This window comes from Pleurodeles waltl, chromosome 6 (genome assembly GCF_031143425.1).
Source record: "Pleurodeles waltl isolate 20211129_DDA chromosome 6, aPleWal1.hap1.20221129, whole genome shotgun sequence".
Classification (NCBI taxonomy): Eukaryota; Metazoa; Chordata; class Amphibia; order Caudata; family Salamandridae; genus Pleurodeles; species Pleurodeles waltl.
This window is the reverse complement of record NC_090445.1, coordinates 4,587,924-4,609,953: the sequence shown is the minus strand read 5'-3', so window position 1 is coordinate 4,609,953 and position 22,030 is coordinate 4,587,924. Positions and strand designations below refer to the sequence as shown.

At 50.6% G+C, this 22,030-nt stretch overlaps 1 protein-coding gene across 1 annotated transcript in view; it reads left to right on the top strand.

The window, feature by feature from the left end:
* Nucleotides 1-22,030, top strand: part of FPGS (folylpolyglutamate synthase) — a 158,419-nt gene that overhangs the window by 13,138 nt on the left and 123,251 nt on the right. The window contains exons 2-7 of the mRNA XM_069236954.1: nucleotides 11,051-11,179; nucleotides 13,197-13,250; nucleotides 14,038-14,102; nucleotides 14,623-14,737; nucleotides 15,157-15,234; nucleotides 15,379-15,440. Of these exons, the coding sequence (XP_069093055.1) occupies nucleotides 11,051-11,179; nucleotides 13,197-13,250; nucleotides 14,038-14,102; nucleotides 14,623-14,737; nucleotides 15,157-15,234; nucleotides 15,379-15,440 (503 nt within the window). The remainder of the gene's footprint in view (nucleotides 1-11,050; nucleotides 11,180-13,196; nucleotides 13,251-14,037; nucleotides 14,103-14,622; nucleotides 14,738-15,156; nucleotides 15,235-15,378; nucleotides 15,441-22,030) is intronic.

Sequence of the window (22,030 nt, the reverse complement as noted above, 5' to 3'; positions counted from 1 at the left end):
TCCCACGAGCAAAGGATGTTGAGGATCACAAGGGCTGTTCCAGAAGCAGATCTCGGAGCTTGTTGGAGGGGTGCAGACAGCAAACTTGCCGCAAATGTAAGGGAGGACATTGGAATTGATTGAATGAGCAGCTTTATTAATGACAGATGCACCCTGGATGTGTGTGGGTGCTATGAGGGGGAAGAAAAGAAACACAATAGTGGCATTATCTGAGATTCTTTCGAACTGATCTTAACAGCTAGGTCACAATGTACTTTCTATTGCAACAAAAAATTTAGATTTTTCAATTTCCTGCAGAGTCCACAATTTTTGAGAGGTCACTCAGTAGTTGATTTCACAACTGAGGCTTGAACTGAATTATACTTTCCTCCTAGTCAGGCTGTTATGGAACGTGAGCATTGCCACGACCTCCAAGGCAGATCGCAGGACGTGCCCAGGAGTAGACTTGGTAAGATAGACCCCAAGAGCATTAAGCAGGCGCTGGAGAGCATGATGGTCACTCAAGCATTAGTGGAATGCTGAGGGGAGGTCACTTGAGCATGAGGTAGATAGTGCTTGAAATAGAAAGAGAAGTGCAGGTACTCTTCAGAGTACCTTCTTATTTCTGAAAAGTGCTGGTAATCTTTTGAAAGTATTACTGTTTTCTTGAAGTGCAGGTACTCTCCCTCTAAAAAATAAAGTGCTGGTACTCTGTACCGGCCCATTTAAAGCACTGCAGGTAGACACCCTAGGGGATGGCCACTCAAGGATGAGGCAGGCACAGGAGGGCAGTGAGGTCACTTAAGCATGAGTTAGACAGCTGTAGGGACAGTCACTAGTATGAGGTGGACATCCTAGGTGACAGTCAGTTCAGCCAGTTCACGGGGGGCTGGAACGGGCTCCTCTATTAAAGCACATATAATGTGTAGTAGGTCTCTCAGCTGCCTGGAGGTAAACATGGTGTCTGCACCGCCAGGGCGAAAGTTCCTTCTGCTCGAGGTAAAGTGAATGTTCTAGTGCCAGAGGTGCAGATCGTTCTTTTCTCAGACGCAGGGTGCTGATGAAGGTTGGTGGCGTTCGTATTGGCTGGTGAAGGATGGGTCTGTGAGACCGCCTGGAGGTAAACATGGGGTCTGCACCGCCAGGGCAATAGTTTTCTGCTTGAGAAGTTATTACATTTTTAATACCAGAGGTGCAGATAGTTCTATTCTCAGACACAATGCTGATGAAGATTAATGACATCAGTTGGTGCTGTGATGAGGTATAAAGAGCCTAACATGCTGAGGACGGGGGGGTCTCGGAGACTGCAGTGGTGTCTGGGAGTGAAGTGGAGATTGTAGAAGGGAGCTAGGCGCAGCACTGAACCCCTCGACACATAGTTACCTCACTGCTGTAACAGCAGATCACCACGCGGTAACACAATCTGTTAATTGTAAATAAGGAGAGCTGGAGGCAATGCTTGTTCAGTAAATATCTTGGAGTAAATATTGTTTTGGAAGCTTAAATAATAAAGCTGGAAACATGTATGAGTTGCAGGGGGTGCTTAGTGCTCTGGTTGTTGCCAGCTTTGGAGCTGTGGCCTGAAGGACACCCAGGGTGGGGGGGGGCTTCCAGACAGTGCTCTTGTCCTGTGTAGGTTTCCCCTTCCTGGGTGTACTCCACTCTTCATAGCCTGATGTGTTGTGCACGTCTTCCTTGTCACCAGGAGTATATGTGGGTATCAGTCATGGGGCCAGTATGCGGAACAGTGCTGACTTGGTATTATGGCTCTGAAGCCTTTGAAATTTGGCCGTCAATGAAGACTGTCCAGATGCAGGACTCAAGCCGCAGAAACCTTTGAATGTTTCAAACCCTCTGTTGCTCAAAGCAGGATGAAGAGCCAACCAGAGGAACATGTGCTGGGGAGCAGAGTCCGTACATCTATGTAGTGGTACAGGATCTATTCAGGTCCTAGTCACTGTCTACCCATGAAGGACCAGTTCCAGTCAGGACTGGTATCACTCCAGCGTGTGCATGCAGCATAGGAAAGTCAGGCCTACGAGTCGTAGATCTGAAGGTGCGGTTCCATAAAGTAAAAGGCCACCCTAGCACCCCCCACTGCTTCCATCAGTGCTCTTGAAAACCACAGGGACCTGTATCGTCCTTAACTGGTCCCTGCCCTCCTGACTGGACTGTGCCTCTAGGCGGTCACCAGTAACAAGGCAGCTGTTCACTTGGACACCGTTCCAGGGAGCACTGGAGATTTGGCTGGGTGGGGCCCTACTTGTTTGAATGGTGGGTTCTTTGGCTCACTAATTTTGGGAGTGCGCTTTTATTTTGGCTGTGGAATTTTTAGAGGTTAACCAGTTTTATTCCATGTTTTGGTATCTCCACCAGTGTGGAGTCCGAGTCTTTGCCTCTTGCCAGCCTTGAAAACATTTTACATGATCTTTGGTGCTCTTAAGAACCATTCTAACGTGCCAAGGTTTGACCCGACTCAAACCCACGGGGTTACCTTGGCCATAGGGCTGATACTAACAGATCTAGTGCCGAGCACTTGGGTATTGTCGTCGTTTGGGGTTGTCTTGGTCCCCGAAAATTCTAGCACCTTATGTTTTTTGTTTAATTTTAACTGGTGTGTTTTACAAACCTTTTAACAATAATTTTTTGTATGTAAAATTAATCTCTGGCTGTTGATGAAGGTTACTTACTGTGTCGTTTGGAGTTTCTGTGCCCTTCCGCTTTTCGGAGGGTCTTGAATGCTCATTCCTGGTACTCCCATTTTTTTTTTTTTTTTTTTTTTTTTTTTTTTACTAAACATTGGTTATTTAGTTGGGTTGCACGCGTACAGTGGCCCTGATACCTGGCAGTAAGCCACAGCCCGCACACACGCCCCCACCCTACGTCCCATAGAAAAGGCTTCAGGTTGAGTTAATGTTTATTAAAGAGAGGTGAAGGCTGGGGGCGGTTTGTTCTCCTAACCAATCATAGTCTGCAGTTAGGAACCCTGCCCAGCACCGCTTGTGTTCTGAGGGTTACAGAGCAGATGTACAAGGAAAGTATTAAATGAGACCCCATACAGCAGCAGCCATTCCTTGTGTGGGTGGACCTCACCGGCTAAACACTAGGTTTGGGAGACAAGGTGAAAGGCTGGGCCTACTTGTCCTCGCACCATGCACTGCAGAGAAAGTGAACTACATTTTGTAGGAAGTTGGCTCTGTATATACTACTTCAAAGTAAGAAATAGTGTGCACAGAGTCCAGAGGTTCCCCTTAGAGGAAAGATAGCGGCAAAATCAGATAATTTGAATGCTCTATTTTGTGGTAGTGTGGTCGAGCAGTAGGATTATCAGAGGGTAGTGTTAAGCATTTGTTGTACACACACAGGCAATAAATGAGAAACACACACTCAGACTTACTCCAGGCAAATAGGTTTTTATATAGAAAAATATATTTTCTTAGTTTTTTTTTTTTTAAGAACCACAGGTTCAAGATTTGAAGTAAACACATAAAATGCAAGGTACTTCACACATGTAAGTTAAGAACTTTGAATAAAAGCAATATCATATACAGTCTTTGTTAAAATGGCAATAAACTATTTTAAAAGTGGACACAGTGCAAAAATCAACAGTTCCTGGGGGCGGTAAGTAAAGATTAGTTTGGGAGGTAAGTAAGACACTTACAAGTCTCAGTTCCTGGGCATAGGCAGCCCATGAACTGGGGGTTAAAGGCAACCCCAAAGTTACCACACCAGTAGCTCAGGGCCGGTCAGGTGCAGAGGTCAAAGAGGTGCCCAAAACACATAGATGCCTATGGAGAACAGGGGGTGCTCCGGTTCCAGTCTGCCAGCAGGTAAGTACCCGCGTCCTCGGGGGCAGACAAGGGGGGATTTGTAGAGCACTTGGGGGAACACAAGTAGGCACACAAAACACACAGCGGCACAGGGGCGGGCGGGTGCAGTGTGCAAAGCAGGCATCTGGTTTCAGATAGGAAACAATGGAGAGAACAAGGGGTCACTCTAGCGGTGCAGGCAGACACGGGGGGGCTTCTCGGGACAGCTGCCACCTAGGCTAGGCAGAGGGTCGCCTGGGGGTCACTCCTGCGCTGAGTTTCAGTTCCTTCAGGTCCTGGGGGCTGCAGGTGCAGTGCTGGTTCCAGGTGTCGGGTCCCTTGTTACAGGAGTCCCGGTCAGGGGGAGCCTCTGGATTCTCTGCAGACATCACTGTGTGGGCTCAGCGGGGTCGTCTTGGGCTACTCATGGGGTCGCAGTCGCCGGGAAGTCCTCCCTGTGGTGGTTCTCTGGATCTCGAGCAGGGGGCTTCGGGTGCAGTGTGAAGTCTCACGCTTCAGGCGGGAAACGTGAAGTCTTTGAAAGTTGCTTCTTTGTTTGCAAAGAAGTTGCTGGTGTTGAGCAGGGCCGCTGCTCGCGGGAGTTTCTTGGTTCTTTAGTCCAGGGCAGTCCTCTGAGGCTTCAGAGGTCGCTGGTCCCTGTCGGATGCGTCGCTGGTTGCAGGTTTTTGAATCAGGATACAGGCTGGTCAGGCTGGGGCCAAAGCAGTTGTCTTCCGTCTTCTCTGCAGGCTTGTAGGTCAGCAGTCCTTCTTGTTTCTTCAGGTTTCAGGAATTTAGTTTCCTATATTCTGGGGTGCCCCTAAATACTGAATTTAGGGGTGTATTTAGGTCTGGGAGGGCTGTAGCCAATGGCTACTGTCCTTGAGGGTGGCTACACTCTCTTTGTGTCTCCTCCCTGTGGTAAGGGGGGCACATACCTAATCCTATTGGGGGAATCCTCCAAACTCAAGATAGAGGATTTCTAAAGGCAGGGGTCACTTCAGCTCAGGACACCTTAGGGGCTGTGCTGACTGGTGGGTGACTCCTTGTTTTTCTCATTATCTCCTCCAGCCTTGCCATCAAAAGTGGGGGCAGTGGCCTGAGGGGCGTGCATCTCCACTTGCTGGGATGCCATAGGGGGCTGTAACAAGGGGTGAGCCTTTGAGGCTCACCGCCAGGTGTTACAGTTCCTGCAGGGGGAGGTGAGAAGCACCTCCACCCAGTACAGGCTTTGTTCCTGGCCACAGAGTGACCAAGGTACTCTCCCCATGTGGCCAGCAACATGTCGGGTGTGTGGCAGGCTGGCAAACTGGTCAGCCTACACTAGAAGTTGGATTGGTATTCAGGGGGCATCTCTAAGATGCCATCTGGGTGCATGTTACAATAAATTGCACACTGGCATCAGTGTGCATTTATTGTGCTGAGAAGTTGGATACCAAACTTCCCAGATTTCAGTGTAGCCGTTATGGAACTGTGGAGTTCGTGTTTGACAAACTCCCAGACCATATACTCTTATGGCTACCCTGCACTTACAATGTCTAAGGTTTTGCTTAGACACTGTAGGGGCATAGTGCTCATGCACATATGCCCTCACCTGTGGTATAGTGCACCCTGCCTTAGGGCTGTAAGGCCTGCTAGAGGGGTGACTTATCTATGCCATAGGCAATGGGAGGTTGGCATGGGAGTGCCATGTCGACTTAGTCATTTTCTCCCCACCAGCACACACAAGCTGTGAGGCAGTGTGCATGTGCTGAGTGAGGGGTCCCACGGTGGCATGAGACATGCTGCAGCCCTTAGAGACCTTCCCTGGCATCAGGGCCCTTGGTACCAGTTACAAGGGACTTATCTGAGTGCCAGGGCTGTGGCAGTTGTGGAAGCAAAGGTACAGTTTAGGGAAAGAACACTGGTGCTGGGGCCTGGTTAGCAGGGTCCCAGCACACGTTCAATCAAAACGTAGCATCAGCAAAGGCAGAAAGTTAGGGGTAACCATGCCAAGGAGGCATTTCCTTACACATTTGATTTACTAGAAGGTGTCCTAGCCCCTGAGTACCTCCTGCTGTACTCTGAAGGCCAGGCTGACCTGGTCACTGCCCCAGATGTCAGGCTCTGAAGTGGCACATTCTGGTTGTGGGGATTATTTGAAACCAAGAAGGGACACTTCTCCACTGAGATCAGACCAGATCTCTCACGATCCTTGTGTGATGCAGCATTTGAGTCAGTATACACACCTCAAACCCCACCCCCGCCCAACCAACCGGTGATGAGACCTAAACATTAGTATAAAGCACTGAAGGGAATCCAGCTCACGAGGTTTGAATATTGGGCGAGTATCACAGGTCCCTGGTACTTCTTGAATTACTGTGAACCAATGCTAGATATTCTGTTTGGATTCCTTACCATTGCTTTATTGCCGGTGTTCAGTGTTCCATTCTCTTTGACAACAACTCAGTCTTGGCTCTCTGAAGCCCAGCAAGGCTGAAAGATGTCTGAGGCACGTCTACCAGTTCAGACTTTACCTACGCAAGTGCAGCCCGAAGACTTGCTGCTTCCACTGCTGCCTTCACGATCTTGCCCAGTGACCCCTGCAGGTCTGCTGCCTGGCCCAACTGAGGCAGACTGGCGGAAGGCCTGCGCTGCCTTGGGCATGTCCTGTCTGCTTCTCGAGCCCTGCTTCCTTCATCTGCCTGCTCCCTTTTGCTGCCCATCTGCAGTATTTTTTTATTTATTTTTTCCCCCCATGGTGGACCTGGCAGTGAATTGCTACCTGCCCGTCGGCCTTAAATGGTTTTGCACTATATATCTATGTATCTACCTATATCTACTGATCTATTTTGCATTGGTAAACAAAAGGCTCCTGCATAATTTTGCAGGTGTGCATGCATAATAGAGCATGAGTCTGCCTGCAAATACTGCAGACTTTTTTTTTTAACACCTTTTGTCTATCTTGCTGGTGCATTACTGCATGGCTAAACATTGTCAAAGTCGGTAGTTCCTAAAGGTGAGACCTGTTGGCTTTGCTAATGCTTGTTCTTTTAGCACTTCATGTGAGTCCAGATTTTTGATAGCTCCCTCCATAATGTGCTGTTTCGCACTGTGTTTTTCATGAGAACAGATCTTCGAGATCAGCTGTTCGGTTTTTCACCAGATTTTTGTAACACTTCACAGGTGAGAGCTCAGTCGGGTTTCTTATGTATAAATGTGCCCTTCCGGGTGTGTTTTACAGCTCAGTGACATCTGATTCCACTCGTGCTTGAAACAGGTGCCTGACCTTGGACCGTGATCAGTAATTCTAAACTGAGGCACTGTGAGAGCTGCCATTAAACCATAGCTTGCTTTACTTAAGACTTTCAATGTTAAGGAGCCCAAAGCAGTGTGTTCTGCAGTCCTTGAGCTTGCTTCTAACCCGGAATGAGGCCCTGGGCTTTAAGGAAATGGTCCATGTCAGTGCGTGCGACCATCTACCACTTTCTAGCTTGTGTCGAGCCCTTCTCCAGGGGAAGGATAAACACTTACAACCTGTTCAAGCCCTTGGGCTTTAAGGGCGTGGTCCATATCAGTGCTTGCGACCTTCTACCGCTCTCTGGCTTGTTGCGCCCGTCTCCAGGGGAAGGATAAACATTTACAACCTGTGAAAGCCAAGCGACTGGTGCCAAGTGTCTGCCTCTCATGGCTTCCTTCCTCCTGTACATAGCTGCCTGATGCACTCTCCAGAGCTGCTTCTGGGTATTTTTCTTGCTTTTTCTTTTAATCATTTACGCCACATAAAAGTATATAACTGTTATGATAACTTGGTCAGAAGGAACTTGGAAAGTCAGTAAATAGTGGCTGTATATTGTTTTGAAAATGCATTTATTAACTAGCGACTGGCCCACTGTGTACAGGAATGTTTTCTTTTTCTTGCCACATTATGAAGGGAAACACTGACCAAGCAGAAAACCTCGCTATACATACAGTAAAGTAGAGAGCTCTCCACTCTTTCCTCTGCAGTCAGTGTTTCTTGGAAAGGTCTTTGCATTGCTTTTTGGTGACGGCTTCACCTTTAACTTCTGTGTTCTAGTTTGACCAGGTCTGTGTACCTCGGATCTGGAGGTGAAGGACGAGAGCATTTCAGCTCTAGGAAAAGATTGTAATTTTAACTGTAATTTTATTTATATAGCAGTTACTATCCCTGATGAGGTGTCCAAGCACTTTTTGGCAAGTAGCACGCTAGTCTGGAACCCAAAAAGGATCAGTGGTGGATTACTATAGAGAGATGAGTTAGTTTGGGTGTTTGTTAGTTAGATTGAATAGGAGAATGAAGGGATAAAGGAGGGAAGAGTCTAGAAAGCGCTATTAGGGAGATCGTAGCGGTGAGATGAGGTTTGGGATGAGTAAAAGGAGAGCTGAAGGAGGGAAGAGTATCTAGAAATGGATTATGGAGCTCATTCTAGTAAAGTGAGGTTTGGGGTGATCAAGGAAGGGATACCGGAGCGAAGAGGTGAGAAAGGGTTGTTTTGGAGATCGTAGGAGTAGCATGAGGTTTGGGGTGATCTAGGAAGGGATACCGGAGCGAAGAGGTGAGAAAGGGTTGTTTTGGAGATCGTAGGAGTAGCATGAGATGTAGGGTGATCTAGGAAGGGATACCGGAGCGAAGAGGTGAGAAAGGGTTGTTTTGGAGATCGTAGGAGTAGCATGAGATGTAGGGTGATCTAGGAAGGGATACCGGAGCGAAGAGGTGAGAAAGGGTTGTTTTGGAGATCGTAGGAGTAGCATGAGGTTTAGGGTGATCTAGGAAGGGATACCGGAGCGAAGAGGTGAGAAAGGGTTGTTTTGGAGATCGTAGGAGTAGCATGAGATGTAGGGTGATCTAGGAAGGGATACCGGAGCGAAGAGGTGAGAAAGGGTTGTTTTGGAGATCGTAGGAGTAGCATGAGGTTTGGGGTGATCTAGGAAGGGATACCGGAGCGAAGAGGTGAGAAAGGGTTGTTTTGGAGATCGTAGGAGTAGCATGAGGTTTGGGGTGATCCAGGGAGCGATACCGGAGCGAAGAGGTGAGAAAGGGTTGTTTTGGAGATCGTAGGAGTAGCATGAGATGTAGGGTGATCTAGGAAGGGATACCGGAGCGAAGAGGTGAGAGGGTTGTTTTGGAGATCGTAGGAGTAGCATGAGGTTTGGGGTGATCCAGGGAGCGATACCGGAGCGAAGAGGTGAGAAAGGGTTGTTTTGGAGATCGTAGGAGTAGCATGAGATGTAGGGTGATCTAGGAAGGGATACCGGAGCGAAGAGGTGAGAAAGGGTTGTTTTGGAGATCGTAGGAGTAGCATGAGATGTAGGGTGATCTAGGAAGGGATACCGGAGCGAAGAGGTGAGAGGGTTGTTTTGGAGATCGTAGGAGTAGCATGAGATGTAGGGTGATCTAGGAAGGGATACCGGAGCGAAGAGGTGAGAGGGTTGTTTTGGAGATCGTAGGAGTAGCATGAGATGTAGGGTGATCTAGGAAGGGATACCGGAGCGAAGAGGTGAGAGGGTTGTTTTGGAGATCGTAGGAGTAGCATGAGGTTTGGGGTGAGAGTGGTGGCCGAGGATAGACGGAGAGCGTCTAGAGTAAGACAGTAGTGAATTGAATGGATAGTCTAAGGGACCTTTTCCTTCTACTGTAGGAGGGAAGTAATAAATATATAGATGCGAAGTACATTAACAGGGTATACATGTGTGAGGAAGAGAGTAGTTCATGGTTTAAAGAAGTATTTTATGGAGAATTCTTTGATGCGGAGGCTTGTTCTCTGGTTGACCTCAGTGCGGTACTTGAATTGGTGGGGTGGGATGTAGATCGTGAGGTGATTCCCTCCAGTCTAGGGTACGGGAAGCTTGCGTTGGATGTTGGTGGTGAGAAGTTTCAGGCTGTGGTCATTGGTGTGTTCATTGGGTGACTTGATGTAGTGTGTGTCTGAGGTTGACCGAGTTCGTTTTCTTTTCACACTTGTTTTGTGGGAGGTTGAAGTCGCCTACAATGGTGCTGCAGATGTGTTGGATGAATTAGCCTATGAAGTACTTGCTCTACCTGGGAGGCACGTGGAGGTGGTGACGTGGCAGCCCTGTTGTTGGGAGGTGGAAGTGATGTGTGAGGAGCTCCACTGAGTTGAGTGTGGCTGCCTTGGGTGCAGGGCCAGGACTTGTGTATGATGAGGCCGCCTCAATCTTTCAGCGTAGCCTGCTCTTCTGGATGCTGTAGCCTGTGGGAAGGATGTCTAGCGTGTGGAAGGATGAGGACTGCCCCATGTTTCTGTGATGACGACTGCATCAAGGTCCTCACAGGTGATGAGGTATGCAAGTGCCGGCAGCACAGAGTACTGCAGAGTGTGAGTGAGATGGTACTTGTGAGTATGTGTGGTACTTGGTGGGATGTGTGTATGAGGATGTTGTGTGGCCCAGGCCTCACTTGATCCTGCAGATGGGCAGTGTGGGGCATTCTTCGACTTAATGTGGTAGGTTGGAGTGGAGTGGGGGTTCTGTATGGTGAGTGTGTCTGGTACTTAGTGGGATGTATGTCTGTGTTGTGATCCTGGGGATGGCTAGTTGGGGTTCTCAGTGTGGGACATCATTCGACCTTGCAGTGGTGCTGGGGTTCTGTGCATGTGCCCTACCTACCTTCACAGGCCCAAGCAGGAGAGTAACCATTCTGCTCAGCTTTGGCGGAGGACACCATGTGTTCTGGCTGATTGTAGAGACCTCCATTGGGAGGCTCTGGGCTGGTACTCTGCTCTAGGGCTAGAGGGGCAGCCAAGTGCGAGGTGATAGTTAGAGAGTCGGGGTGATGGGAAGTCAAGGCTGAGCCTGTCCCCCAGGGCATTGCATCTGGAATGTTTTGCTGGAGACCACCTACATCCTCAGGTCTCCAGTGCAACCTTCTACCTGGCGTGAAAGTGCCATCTGGGCTTCTGGGCCCACTTAAGGCACCACTAGTGAGACTGGACCAGTTCTGAAACACAACTGGCTCTGGAGGGGTGAGACTGACCTGGGACTGTGACACCCCCCAGCATGAGAGGGCAGTAAAGAGGCCACTGCGCTGGCTGCCAGTGTGAACAGAGCCCCACCGGGACGTGTGCATTTTGAGACATGTAATGTTTCTACCATAGTTTTTATACAGATCAGAGGCGCTGACCCAGCTAGGTGCTGCATCACCTGGCTCCTGCTCTTCAGAATATCGCCTCCCTCTGACCCCCCCAACCTGCCCCCTCCCCAGTGTCCATCTCCTAATCACTGCTCCTCTCTCTTCTGACCAGGACGCCATCCGGACGCTGAACACGCTGCAGACCAATGCCAACTACCTGGAGCAGGTGAAGCGAGAGCGGGGAGACCCCCAGCTCCAGCTGGAGGCCATGGGGGGCTTCCTGGAGAGGAGTGGCCTCAAGGTGGGTGCTGAGCTGCTGTGAAGGGGGAGTGGGCTGGACTCTGGCCTGGATGGGACCCAGGGGCCAGAGGCTATACCTGTAGCCTGAGGAGTGGGGGGCTGTAGAAGGGGACCTGGGGGAGTGACATTCATTCACTGGTGTCTAGCGATGGAGAGGGCCGTCCATGGGCTGTCACCTCCTGAACCACACAGTCTCGGGTCACTGCTAGTTCAGTCTTTCCTTCAGGGATTTCCCCCCCCCCCCCACTATCTTGCCCCTAATGTCATTGGCCCCTGTGCTCTACCTGCCTTGGCCCCCATCTCACCCCAGCCTAGTTTCTTGCCCGGGGCTTCAAGGTGGTTCCTGTGGCATCTTACAGATAAGCACCTGTTAGGCCATGAAAGATGCCAGGGCATGGGTTGGAGCCCCCCCTCTGGTCTCTCCTCATCGCCATCCCTAGTCTTCCCTGGCGTCCAACTCTCCACATACCCCCCCCTTTCTCCGGGGCACTCCCTGGCACCTGTCTTTTACCCTTTTCCTGGTGTTCATCTTTCCAGGTCACAAGTTTGGTCAGCAGAGTGACCCCGACTCTTGGCCATACCCAGTGCACCACCCCTCACCCCCACCCCGGTGGTTGCCCCCCATGCTTCCTTTTGGTGGAAGCATGTCCTGAAGCGGGCACTGTAGCGCCCACCACATGTGCTACAACTATTTGTAAAATGCCCATTCATGTGCCTGGCACCTCAGCTGCTCCTGTGTGACTGCAGTTTGCTGTGTGGTTAGTTGAAGCTTGCACTTCCTTGGCAGCCCCGTCACCTCTTCAAGTGGCATAAGTTGTGTGCTGAACACTGCACTGAAGGTCACAGGCACGGCATGGGTGTGTGGTTTGGAGATGGTGACTTCCAGTTCGTACGTGGCACAGGGTGGGTATGTGAACTGAGGATGCTGGGTTCCCATTGGCACAGGGTGGTAATGTGGACTGAGGGTGCCAGGTTCCTGTTGCCCCAGGGTGGGTATGTGGACTGGGGATGCTGGGTTCCCATTGGCATGGGGTGGGTATGTGGACTGAGGATGCTGGGTTCCTATTGGAACAGGGTGGGTATGTGGACTGAGGATGCTGGGTTCCCATTGGCACAGGGTGGGTATGTGGACTGAGGATGCTGGGTTCCCATTGGCACAGGGTGGGTATGTGGACTGAGGATGCTGGGTTCCCATTGGCACAGGGTGGGTATGTGGACTGAGGATGCTGGGTTCCCATTGGCACAGGGTGGGTATGTGGACTGAGGATGCTGGGTTCCCATTGGCACAGGGTGGGTATGTGGACTGAGGATGCTGGGTTCCCATTGGCACAGGGTGGGTATGTGGACTGAGGATGCTGGGTTCCCATTGGCACAGGGTGGGTATGTGGACTGAGGATGCTGGGTTCCCATTGGCACAGGGTGGGTATGTGGACTGAGGATGCTGGGTTCCCATTGGCACAGGGTGGGTATGTGGACTGAGGATGCTGGGTTCCCATTGGCACAGGGTGGGTATGTGGACTGAGGATGCTGGGTTCCCATTGGTACGGGGTGGGTATGTGGCTGAGGATGCTGGCTTCCTGTTGGCACTGGTGGGTTGGTTTGTGAACTGGGGATGCTGGGTCCCCATTGACACAGGGTGGGTATGTGGACTGAGGATGCTGGGTTCCCATTGGCACAGGGTGGGTATGTGGACTGAGGATGCTGGGTTCCCATTGGCACAGGGTGGGTATGTGGACTGAGGATGCTGGGTTCCCATTGGCACAGGGTGGGTATGTGGACTGAGGATGCTGGCTTCCTGTTGGCACTGGTGGGTGGGTATGTGAACTGGGGATGCTGGGTTCCCATTGGCACAGGGTGGATATGTGGACTAAGGATGCCAGGTTTCTGTTGGCACGTAACCGGAGGCACAGGGGTGGGTATGTGGCCTGGGCACAGTAGCTGTAGCGTAGGGCAGTGGTTGGAGCACCCATGGTACTGAGTTGCACTTACACACGTTTTGCTTCTGTTTGTTCCATCAGGTTGAAGACTTGGACCAGTTGAACATCATCCACGTCACCGGTACGAAGGGTAAGGTAAGGACCCGTCGGTGGTCTGTCTCCACAGATCCAATAGTGCTTAAAACACTTAGGTCTTCCTTGAAGTGTGGTACCCTGGTCCTTATGCTCCTCACAAATGGGCTTCATGAGGTGGCCTTCTGGCCGCAAGTTTGAGGAACTGATGGCCTGACAGGCCTCCACTACAGACCTGCCTCCTCTGACCGACCTCAACAGCCTGTTGAAATGCTTAATGTTTCCACCGATCACCAACTACCAGCCAGGCCTTAGAAATAACTAATACATTCTCCCCAATGCAATCTGTGCACCCCACACAACCCTTCATGCCCTGCTAACACCTAGCAAGGCAGAGGCATACCCTCACAGCACTAGGTCTTCCGAGGTCTCACCCCATCCGAAGCTGTGGGGCCACAGACCCCACCACCAAGACTAGCTCCCAACCCACGTGAAACTGGCCACACACCCCAGTACCATCCCTAGCACTCACCCTGCCTGATGTTTAGAGAGTACTGACCCCACTGCCAGCCCTGCAACACCAGCATGTGTTCCCGAGTAGTCTTAAGCACTGTATTGTCAGTGAGCACTGAGTGCTTCGAACCCCCTCCTTAAGTGGAAGCGTCCTGTGCTTCCAGAGCCCACGGACAGGCGGCAGCGTTGGTTGGGTGTGGATAGCTGATATGGGACACCAGGGTCTGCGAGATGGGAGCCAGCTGGGCAAGTGGGATGCCCCGGGCCTAGGGGTGGGAGGGAATTAAGGGCTAACCTCTGAACTAGGGGCTGATTATTTTTTTTTCTTTTCTTTCAGGGATCAACATGTGCTTTTGCTGAACGAATTCTCCGGAATTATGGACTTAAAACCGGATTCTACAGGTGATCTTCTAGGGATGGCAAGATTGCCCCAGGATATTGCTTCTGTTCTTACAAAGGGTTTTCGTTCATTGTTTCAGATAGTGTGGCTGGTGTGTAGACCGTTCAGTCCCAGGGCTGGGTGGTGAATGAGGTGTCTCCCACACTGACCCCGAGTTAGCAGCTCTAATGTGAGAAGCTATTCAGACCTATCCTCAGTATCTTGTGGCCCTGGGTGCCTTTTACGGGGGCCGGTGGTGGCCCTGGGTGCCTTTTAGACGTTGTTTAGTGGTTTGGAATATTTGCTTGGGGGGGACCTGGGGCCTTTTTTTTTTTTTTTTTCAACTTGGGTAGTGATAGTAGGGCATCTGCATTTGATGGGTTGTCTTCTGGGGTTTGGATAGTGTTAAGTGGAATCCATACACCGCAGGTGCAGTTGAGGCAGTGTTGTGTGGCCTTTTTTTTGCTGTGTAGTTCTATAAACAAAGGTGCAGTGACACATTGTTGGTTATAACGTGCTTTTCTTTCTCTTGCCCTTCTGCAGTTCTCCACACTTGGTCCAGGTGAGAGAGAGAATCCGAATAAATGGGCAGCCAATCGGGAAAGAGCTCTTTAGCAAGTACTTCTGGGAGGTCTACAACCGCCTGGAGGAGACCCAGGTAAGACTTTTTACCAGGAGTGATCTAGCAGATGCTCTAGAACCACCCAGAGGTGACCTGGTAAAGAAGCTTTGGGCTTGAAATAAGCCTATCGGACGCTTTGCGAGACAGGCAGATGTTCTTAAACTGGCTGCCACCAGTGAGGGTTGTGTTGTGGTTGGAGCTGTTGATCCAGTACGGCGTTGGCAGGAATGGTGGTGTGAATTCCTTTCAGGAGCCACTTTGCAGTGTGATGCAGTATTTGTAGCAGTGCTGTACAGTATTGCGCTGAACCCTGCCAATGCCTACAGAGCTGACACCTGGGGTTGGGTGGGAAGGGCACCTATGGTGCAGTTCTCTCTTTCCAGTTTCATTGCTTCAGGGCAGAGGTAATGCCGGTGCCCTTGTTTAATTTTGACCCCACTCGTTTGTCTCTACAGGATCCCTGCCATGCCACCATGCCGGCTTACTTCCGCTTCCTTACCATCTTGGCCTTCCATGTGTTTCTGCAGGAAAAGGTGGGTTACTGTCCACTGTTTGCCTCCGTCACCACAGCCCGTCCTGTTTGTCTACAGATCGGCTCCCACCCTTTTTCTCTACTTCTGAAAATGGGCCTTGAGGTGCTCTTGTGCTTCGAAGCTCACTGATTTCTTGTGCCCTAGGTGGATCTGGCGGTTGTGGAGGTCGGCATCGGTGGAGCATATGACTGCACAAACATCATCAGGTATTGAACATCTTACCTTCTCTGCACTCTGGGCTATGCTGTCTCTCCCCTAGAGGCAGTCTGAACCGTTTCATCAGTGTGGCGATGCAGTGTCTTTCATGTCCAAGGCAGTGGAGCCCTGATGACCCTCTCCTTCCTTTCTGTTTCTTGAGTCTTGCGGTTAGTTGAATATTTTGAGGACTAGGCTGAAGCAGTAGAAGGAAGAGGTAAGTTTGTGATTCTCTTCCAGGGGATCCTCATCAATAGTCATAAACATTGAATATTCACGCCCTTGTGCGGGGACCCCGGAGAATATATAAAATACACACATAAAGTATGAAATATGCACGAAAAATATATATAGCATTTTTAGTAGACACATTTTCATACTAAACTCATATATACATGTGTAAAACAGCAATGCAGACTATAATCATAAACCGGCTAAAGTGCTTTATTTCTATGGAGTTTGTTTTTTTAAATAGTCCTTTTAAAAAAGTACAATAAGAGAAATAATATTTACCAAAGCCCCATAACTGGGCCTAGGGAAATAAGCAGTAGTAACATCAAAGAAAAAGAAGAAAAAACTACATTGAAAAACAATGGAGCATTCTTAGCCAATAGGCTGCATGCAGGTTAACACAGGAGAACTATAAAAATTCTGGCACCGTGCCTTTAAGACCCTGAGCACCTCCAGTATCCCACCATGCCTCGGGTGAAGGAAAGGTGACAGTTGGTTCACAGTTAGGTCAGTTCTTTTTTCCGGCTTCTTCTGAGAGGATCCTGGAGCATTGAGCTCTCAGTTTTTCTCAGAAAAATACTTCAGAACAGCGTTTTTTCCACCTTTTACTCGACATCTAACATCTTTGTCTGAGTCTGGAAGTTTTTTCCTGACTGAAAAATGCCTTCCCTTTTTGTGAAGTGCCCTTCCTGTGGGAAGATGAAGGCCCAGTCAGATCCACATACTGCATTGTGTGCTTGCCTCAGAGTCACTGCCTTGACACTTGCAAACACTGCAAGAACATGTCAAAAAGAACTCTGAAGGACAGGGAGAAGATCAGGCTTCATGGTCTTCATGAGAGGCAGAAAACATCATCCTCTTCGCTTCCCAGGCAGCCAACAAGCCATTCTCAGGAGAGTCAGGCTAGATCGACGTCGGCAGCTAGGAAGATACCTGTTTGTTCCCCGTCGACGTCATCGCTGCCACCATCATACCGTCATAGGTCGACGGCGTCGAGAGAACATGGCCACCGCAGGGGCAGATCTCCGTCAACGGCAACCCACCGATCGACGTCGAGACATCACCGGCGTGCTCATTCGCCGCCGAAGGCCTCGCACCCCTCTACGTCAAAGGGGACGTCAAAATCGCCTCAACGGCGAGAACGAGGACCTCCGCCGTCGGCGGTCCACCACTCGGCGGCGAGGCACACAACTGCGAGCAGGTCGCGGTCAAGGGATCGCCGGTCGACATCGAGGCCAGGGCAACCTGCGGCACTCCCTTAGTCGTTGCAGCTGTCGATGTCGACACAGGTTTTACCTGTCTTACAGGGAGCAGAGCATCGGCTTCCGCCGGCGGATAAGACCACTCCAACCTCTCCGGTGGTCTCCATAAGTGGTTCATCTCGGTCGAGAGCTGCATCGTCTGGGCATGTCTCGCCCATCAACTTGTCACCGAGGTGGTTGGAGAGCCTTAATTAGACCGACTGCCTCCCCAGACTCGCAGTATTCGAGGATGTACTCTCCTTCTGCCTCTCTCCTGAGAACACCATCGCCAACAGCGCGGACAGGACGGGCTCGTTCTGCTTCTCACCAGTCGACCACGAGGCCTGGGCGCTCTGCTACAGCATCTTGGAGCAGGTCATGCTCCCAGAGACGATCTAGGTCACGGTCACTCCATCACAGAAGGTCTCCCTCTTGGTCATCGTCGGGGTCCTCTGTCAGACAATACTCCCCCACCTTAACGGATTCTCCACCAGCTAGAGTTTCCCCAATGGACGACATCACAACCTTTAACGAGGTGCTTCTCAGGGTAGCACAAAAACTAAACAGAGGTTCCAGAACCTTCAACCTCCTTATCCGTCATCTTTGAAACCCTGCAACATAGGGCGGTTTCGAAAAAGCTGCTGCCGCTAGTGCCTGGTCTGTTACAACCAACCATGGACACCTTTTTAGCACCAGCCACCCTCAGATCAGCTCCTGCTAGGATCTTGAAGAAATATAAAGCGCCTGAACCTACGGCCCGTCAGGTGACATCTCTACTGGGCTCCATGGCCTCGTGCATTTTCATTGTCCCGAATGCCAGGCTACATATGAGGCCTCTCCAAGAGGCTCTGGAAAACAACTGGAACCAGAGCACAGGCCACTGGGAGGACAGTGTGACTTCCGATAGGAGCACAACAGTCGTTTTAATGGTGGATGCACAGACCTCACCTGTCAGTAGGAGCTCAGTTTCACCAGGAAATTCCATCCGACACTCTGGTAACGGATGTAGGAGGCTGGACTGGCTTGCAAAGATCCTTTGTTTCTCACGACGGATCCGCCGCCGGACTCAGTCATATTGGCCGCAGCCCGAAAAACGCACTCAGTAGCATCATCCTCCACGGTTCCACCTGACAAGGAGAGCAGACATCTAGACTCTCTGGGGAGGAAATTGTGTGGCACGGCGGCTTCCATGATGAAGGTCTCCAGCGCTTCTGCACTCCTAGGCAGATATGACCGTTCACTCTGGGACTCTCTGAACAGGTTCGCAGACAAATTGCCTACGGAGGACAGGCAGGATTTCCAGGAGATCCTTCAAGAGGGATGTCTGGTCTCCAATCAGGTCATCAGCGCAGCAGCAGATGGGGCAGACTTGGCTGCACATGGGTACGCACATGGGGTTTGTGCAAAAAGGTCTTCCTGGTTGAGACTGACAGGATTGAAGCAGGAAGTGCAACAGCGTATCCTAAATCTTCCGTTCAACGGGGGAACTCTGTTTGGTACCCATACAGACGAGGAGATGGCGCGCATGAAGACTGAAGTGGATACCATGAGAGCAGTAGGCCTAGAGAAAAAAAAAAGGACTTCAGACGAAGGTATAGGCCTTACGACAGGCGCCCTTTTCAGCAGAGGGTTCAAACCCCTCATTGGTCCCAGAGGCAAGGACACCCACTTTTTCAATCTCGTAAGGCCACGAGGGACCGAGGGTCAAGTAGATCACAGCAGTCCACACCCAAAACTCCAGCAAAATAATGAGGACTCGCTTCCCTTAACACCGTGCACCACTCCGGTGGGGGGGGAGGGGAAATATCAGAGTTAATTCACGAGTGGCGTGGTATAACAAAAGGCAAATGGGTGCTCAACATTGTCGAGAATGGGTACTCTCTTCTTTTCCGACAACCTCCTCCTCACTTGCCACCAACCAAATGCAATCCGTCTCACATGAGCCTATTGCGCAAAGAGGCTCACACCCTTTTATGGAAAAAAGCAATAGAAAAAGTTCCGGTCGCGCACAGAGGGAAGGGGATATACTCCCGTTATTTTCTGGTAGCGAAAAAAGGTCGAGAGGGAGTTTTCAGACCGATTCTGGACTTACGACTACTGAACAAGTACATAAAAAAGCAAAAGTTCAGGATGCTGGCTCTTCACCAGATTTTCCCTCAGCTACATCGGGGAGACTGGATGTGCTCCATCGACCTGCAGGATGCGTATTTTCACATCCCGATCATTCCTAAGCATCGGAAATTCCTACTCTTCCGGATAGCCTCGCAGCACTATCAGTTCAAGGTGCTGCCATTCGGCCTGAAATCTGCCCCTCGCGTGGTAGCGGCACATCTAAGGAAGCAAAAAATCTTCATTTACCCATACCTAGACGACTGGCTACTGAATGCCTCCTCTCCGGAACAGACGAGAAGCCATCGGGACATTGTGCTCAGTGTTTTCAGGTCTCTAGGTCTACAAGTCAGCTACCAAAAGTCCACCTTGATTCCAACGTAAAATCTCCACTACCTGGGAGCAATACTGGATACAGAGCTCAAAGAGTGTATCCTTCGGAGGAACGACTATTATCAATAAAGAGAAAGTGTCAAGACCTGCTGAAGTCCGATGCACCTACGGCCCGTCAGGTGACATCTCTACTGGGCTCCATGGCCTCGTGCATTTTCATTGTCCCGAATGCCAGGCTACATATGAGGCCTCTCCAAGAGGCTCTGGAAAACAACTGGAACCAGAGCACAGGCCGCTGGGAGGACAGTGTGACTTCCGATAGGAGCACAACAGTCGTTTTAATGGTGGATGCACAGACCTCACCTGTCAGTAGGAGCTCAGTTTCACCAGGAAATTCCATCCGACACTCTGGTAACGGATGTAGGAGGCTGGACTGGCTTGTAGTGAGTACCAAGGGGTACTTGCACCTTGCACCAGGCCCAGTTATCCCTTATCAGTGTATAGGGTGTCTAGCAGCTTAGGCTGATAGATAATGGTAGCTTAGCAGAGCAGCTTAGGCTGAACTAGGAGACGTGTGAAGCTACTACAGTACCACCTAGTGTCATATGCACAATATCATAAGAAAACACAATACACAGTTATACTAAAAATAAAGGTACTTTATTTTTATGACAATATGCCAAAGTATCTTAGAGTGTACCCTCAGTGAGAGGATAGGAAATATACACAAGATATATATACACAATAGCAAAAATATGCAGTATAGTCTTAGAAAACAGTGCAAACAATGTATAGTTACAATAGGATGCAATGGGGAAACATAGGGATAGGGGCAACACAAACCATATACTCCAAAAGTGGAATGCGAACCACGAATGGACCCCAAACCTATGTGACCTTGTAGAGGGTCGCTGGGACTATTAGAAAATAGTGAGAGTTAGAAAAATAACCCTCCCCAAGACCCTGAAAAGTGAGTGCAAAGTGCACTAAAGTTCCCCTAAGGACAAAGAAGTCGTGTTAGAGGAATAATGCAGAAAAGACACAAACCAGCAATGCAACAACTGTGGACTTCCAATCTAGGGTACCTGTGGAACAAGGGGACCAAGTCCAAAAGTCACAAGCAAGCCGGAGATGGGCAAATGCCCAGGAAATGCCAGCTGCGGGTGCAAAGAAACTTCTACTGGACAGAAGAAGCTGAGGTTTCTGCAGGAACGAAAAGGGCTAGAGACTTCCCCTTTGGTGGACGGATCCCTCTCGCCGTGGAGAGTCGTGCAGAAGTGTTTTCCCGCCGAAAGAACGCCAACAAGCCTTGCTAGCTGCAAATCGTGCGGTTAGCGTTTTTGGACGCTGCTGAGGGACCAGGAGGTCGCAAATTGGACCAGCAGAGAGAGGGGACGTCGAGCAAGACAAGGAGCCCTCTCTGAAGCAGGTAGCACCCGGAGAAGTGCCAGAAACAGGCACTACGAGGATGCGTGAAACGGTGCTCGCCGAAGTTGCACAAAGGAGTCCCACGTCGCCGGAGACCAACTTAGAAAGTCGTGCAATGCAGGTTAGAGTGCCGTGGACCCAGGCTTGGCTGTGCACACAGGATTTCCGCCGGAAGTGCACAGGGGCCGGAGTAGCTGCAAAAGTCGCGGTTCCCAGCAATGCAGCCCAGCGAGGTGAGGCAAGGACTTACCTCCACCAAACTTGGACTGAAGAGTCACTGGACTGTGGGGGTCACTTGGACAGTCGCTGGATTCGAGGGACCTCGCTCGTCGTGCTGAGAGGAGACCCAAGGGACCGGTAATGCAGCTTTTTGGTGCCTGCGGTTGCAGGGGGAAGATTCCGTCGACCCACGGGAGATTTCTTCGGAGCTTCTGGTGCAGAGGAGGCAGACTACCCCCACAGCATGCACAAGCAGGAAAACAGTCGAGAAGGCGGCAGGATCAGCGTTACAAATTTGCAGTAGTCGTCTTTGCTACTATGTTGCAGGTTTGCAGGCTTCCAGCGCGGTCAGCAGTCGATTCCTTATCAGAAGGTGACGAGAGAGATGCAGAGGAACTCGGATGAGCTCTTGCATTCGTTATCTAAAGTTTCCCCAGAGACAGAGACCCTAAATAGCCAGAAAAGAGGGTTTGGCTACTTAGGAGAGAGGATAGGCTAGCAACACCTGAAGGAGCCTATCACAAGGAGTCTGACGTCACCTGGTGGCACTGGCCACTCAGAGCAGTCCAGTGTGCCAGCAGCACCTCTGTTTCCAAGATGGCAGAGGTCTGGAGCACACTGGAGGAGCTCTGGACACCTCCCAGAGGAGGTGCAGGTCAGGGGAGTGGTCACTCCCCTTTCCTTTGTCCAGTTTCGCGCCAGAGCAGGGCTAAGGGGTCCCCTGAACCGGTGTAGACTGGCTTATGCAGAATTGGGCACCTCTGTGCCCAACAAAGCATTTCCAGAGGCTGGGGGAGGCTACTCCTCCCCTGCCTTCACATCATTTTCCAAAGGGAGAGGGTGTCACACCCTCTCTCAGAGGAAGTTCTTTGTTCTGCCATCCTGGGCCAGGCCTGGCTGGACCCCAGGAGGGCAGATGCCTGTCTGAGGGGTTGGCAGCAGCTGCAGTGAAACCCCAGGAAGGGCAGTTTGGCAGTACCAGGGTCTGTGCTACAGACCACTGGGATCATGGGATTGTGCCAACTATGCCAGGATGGCAT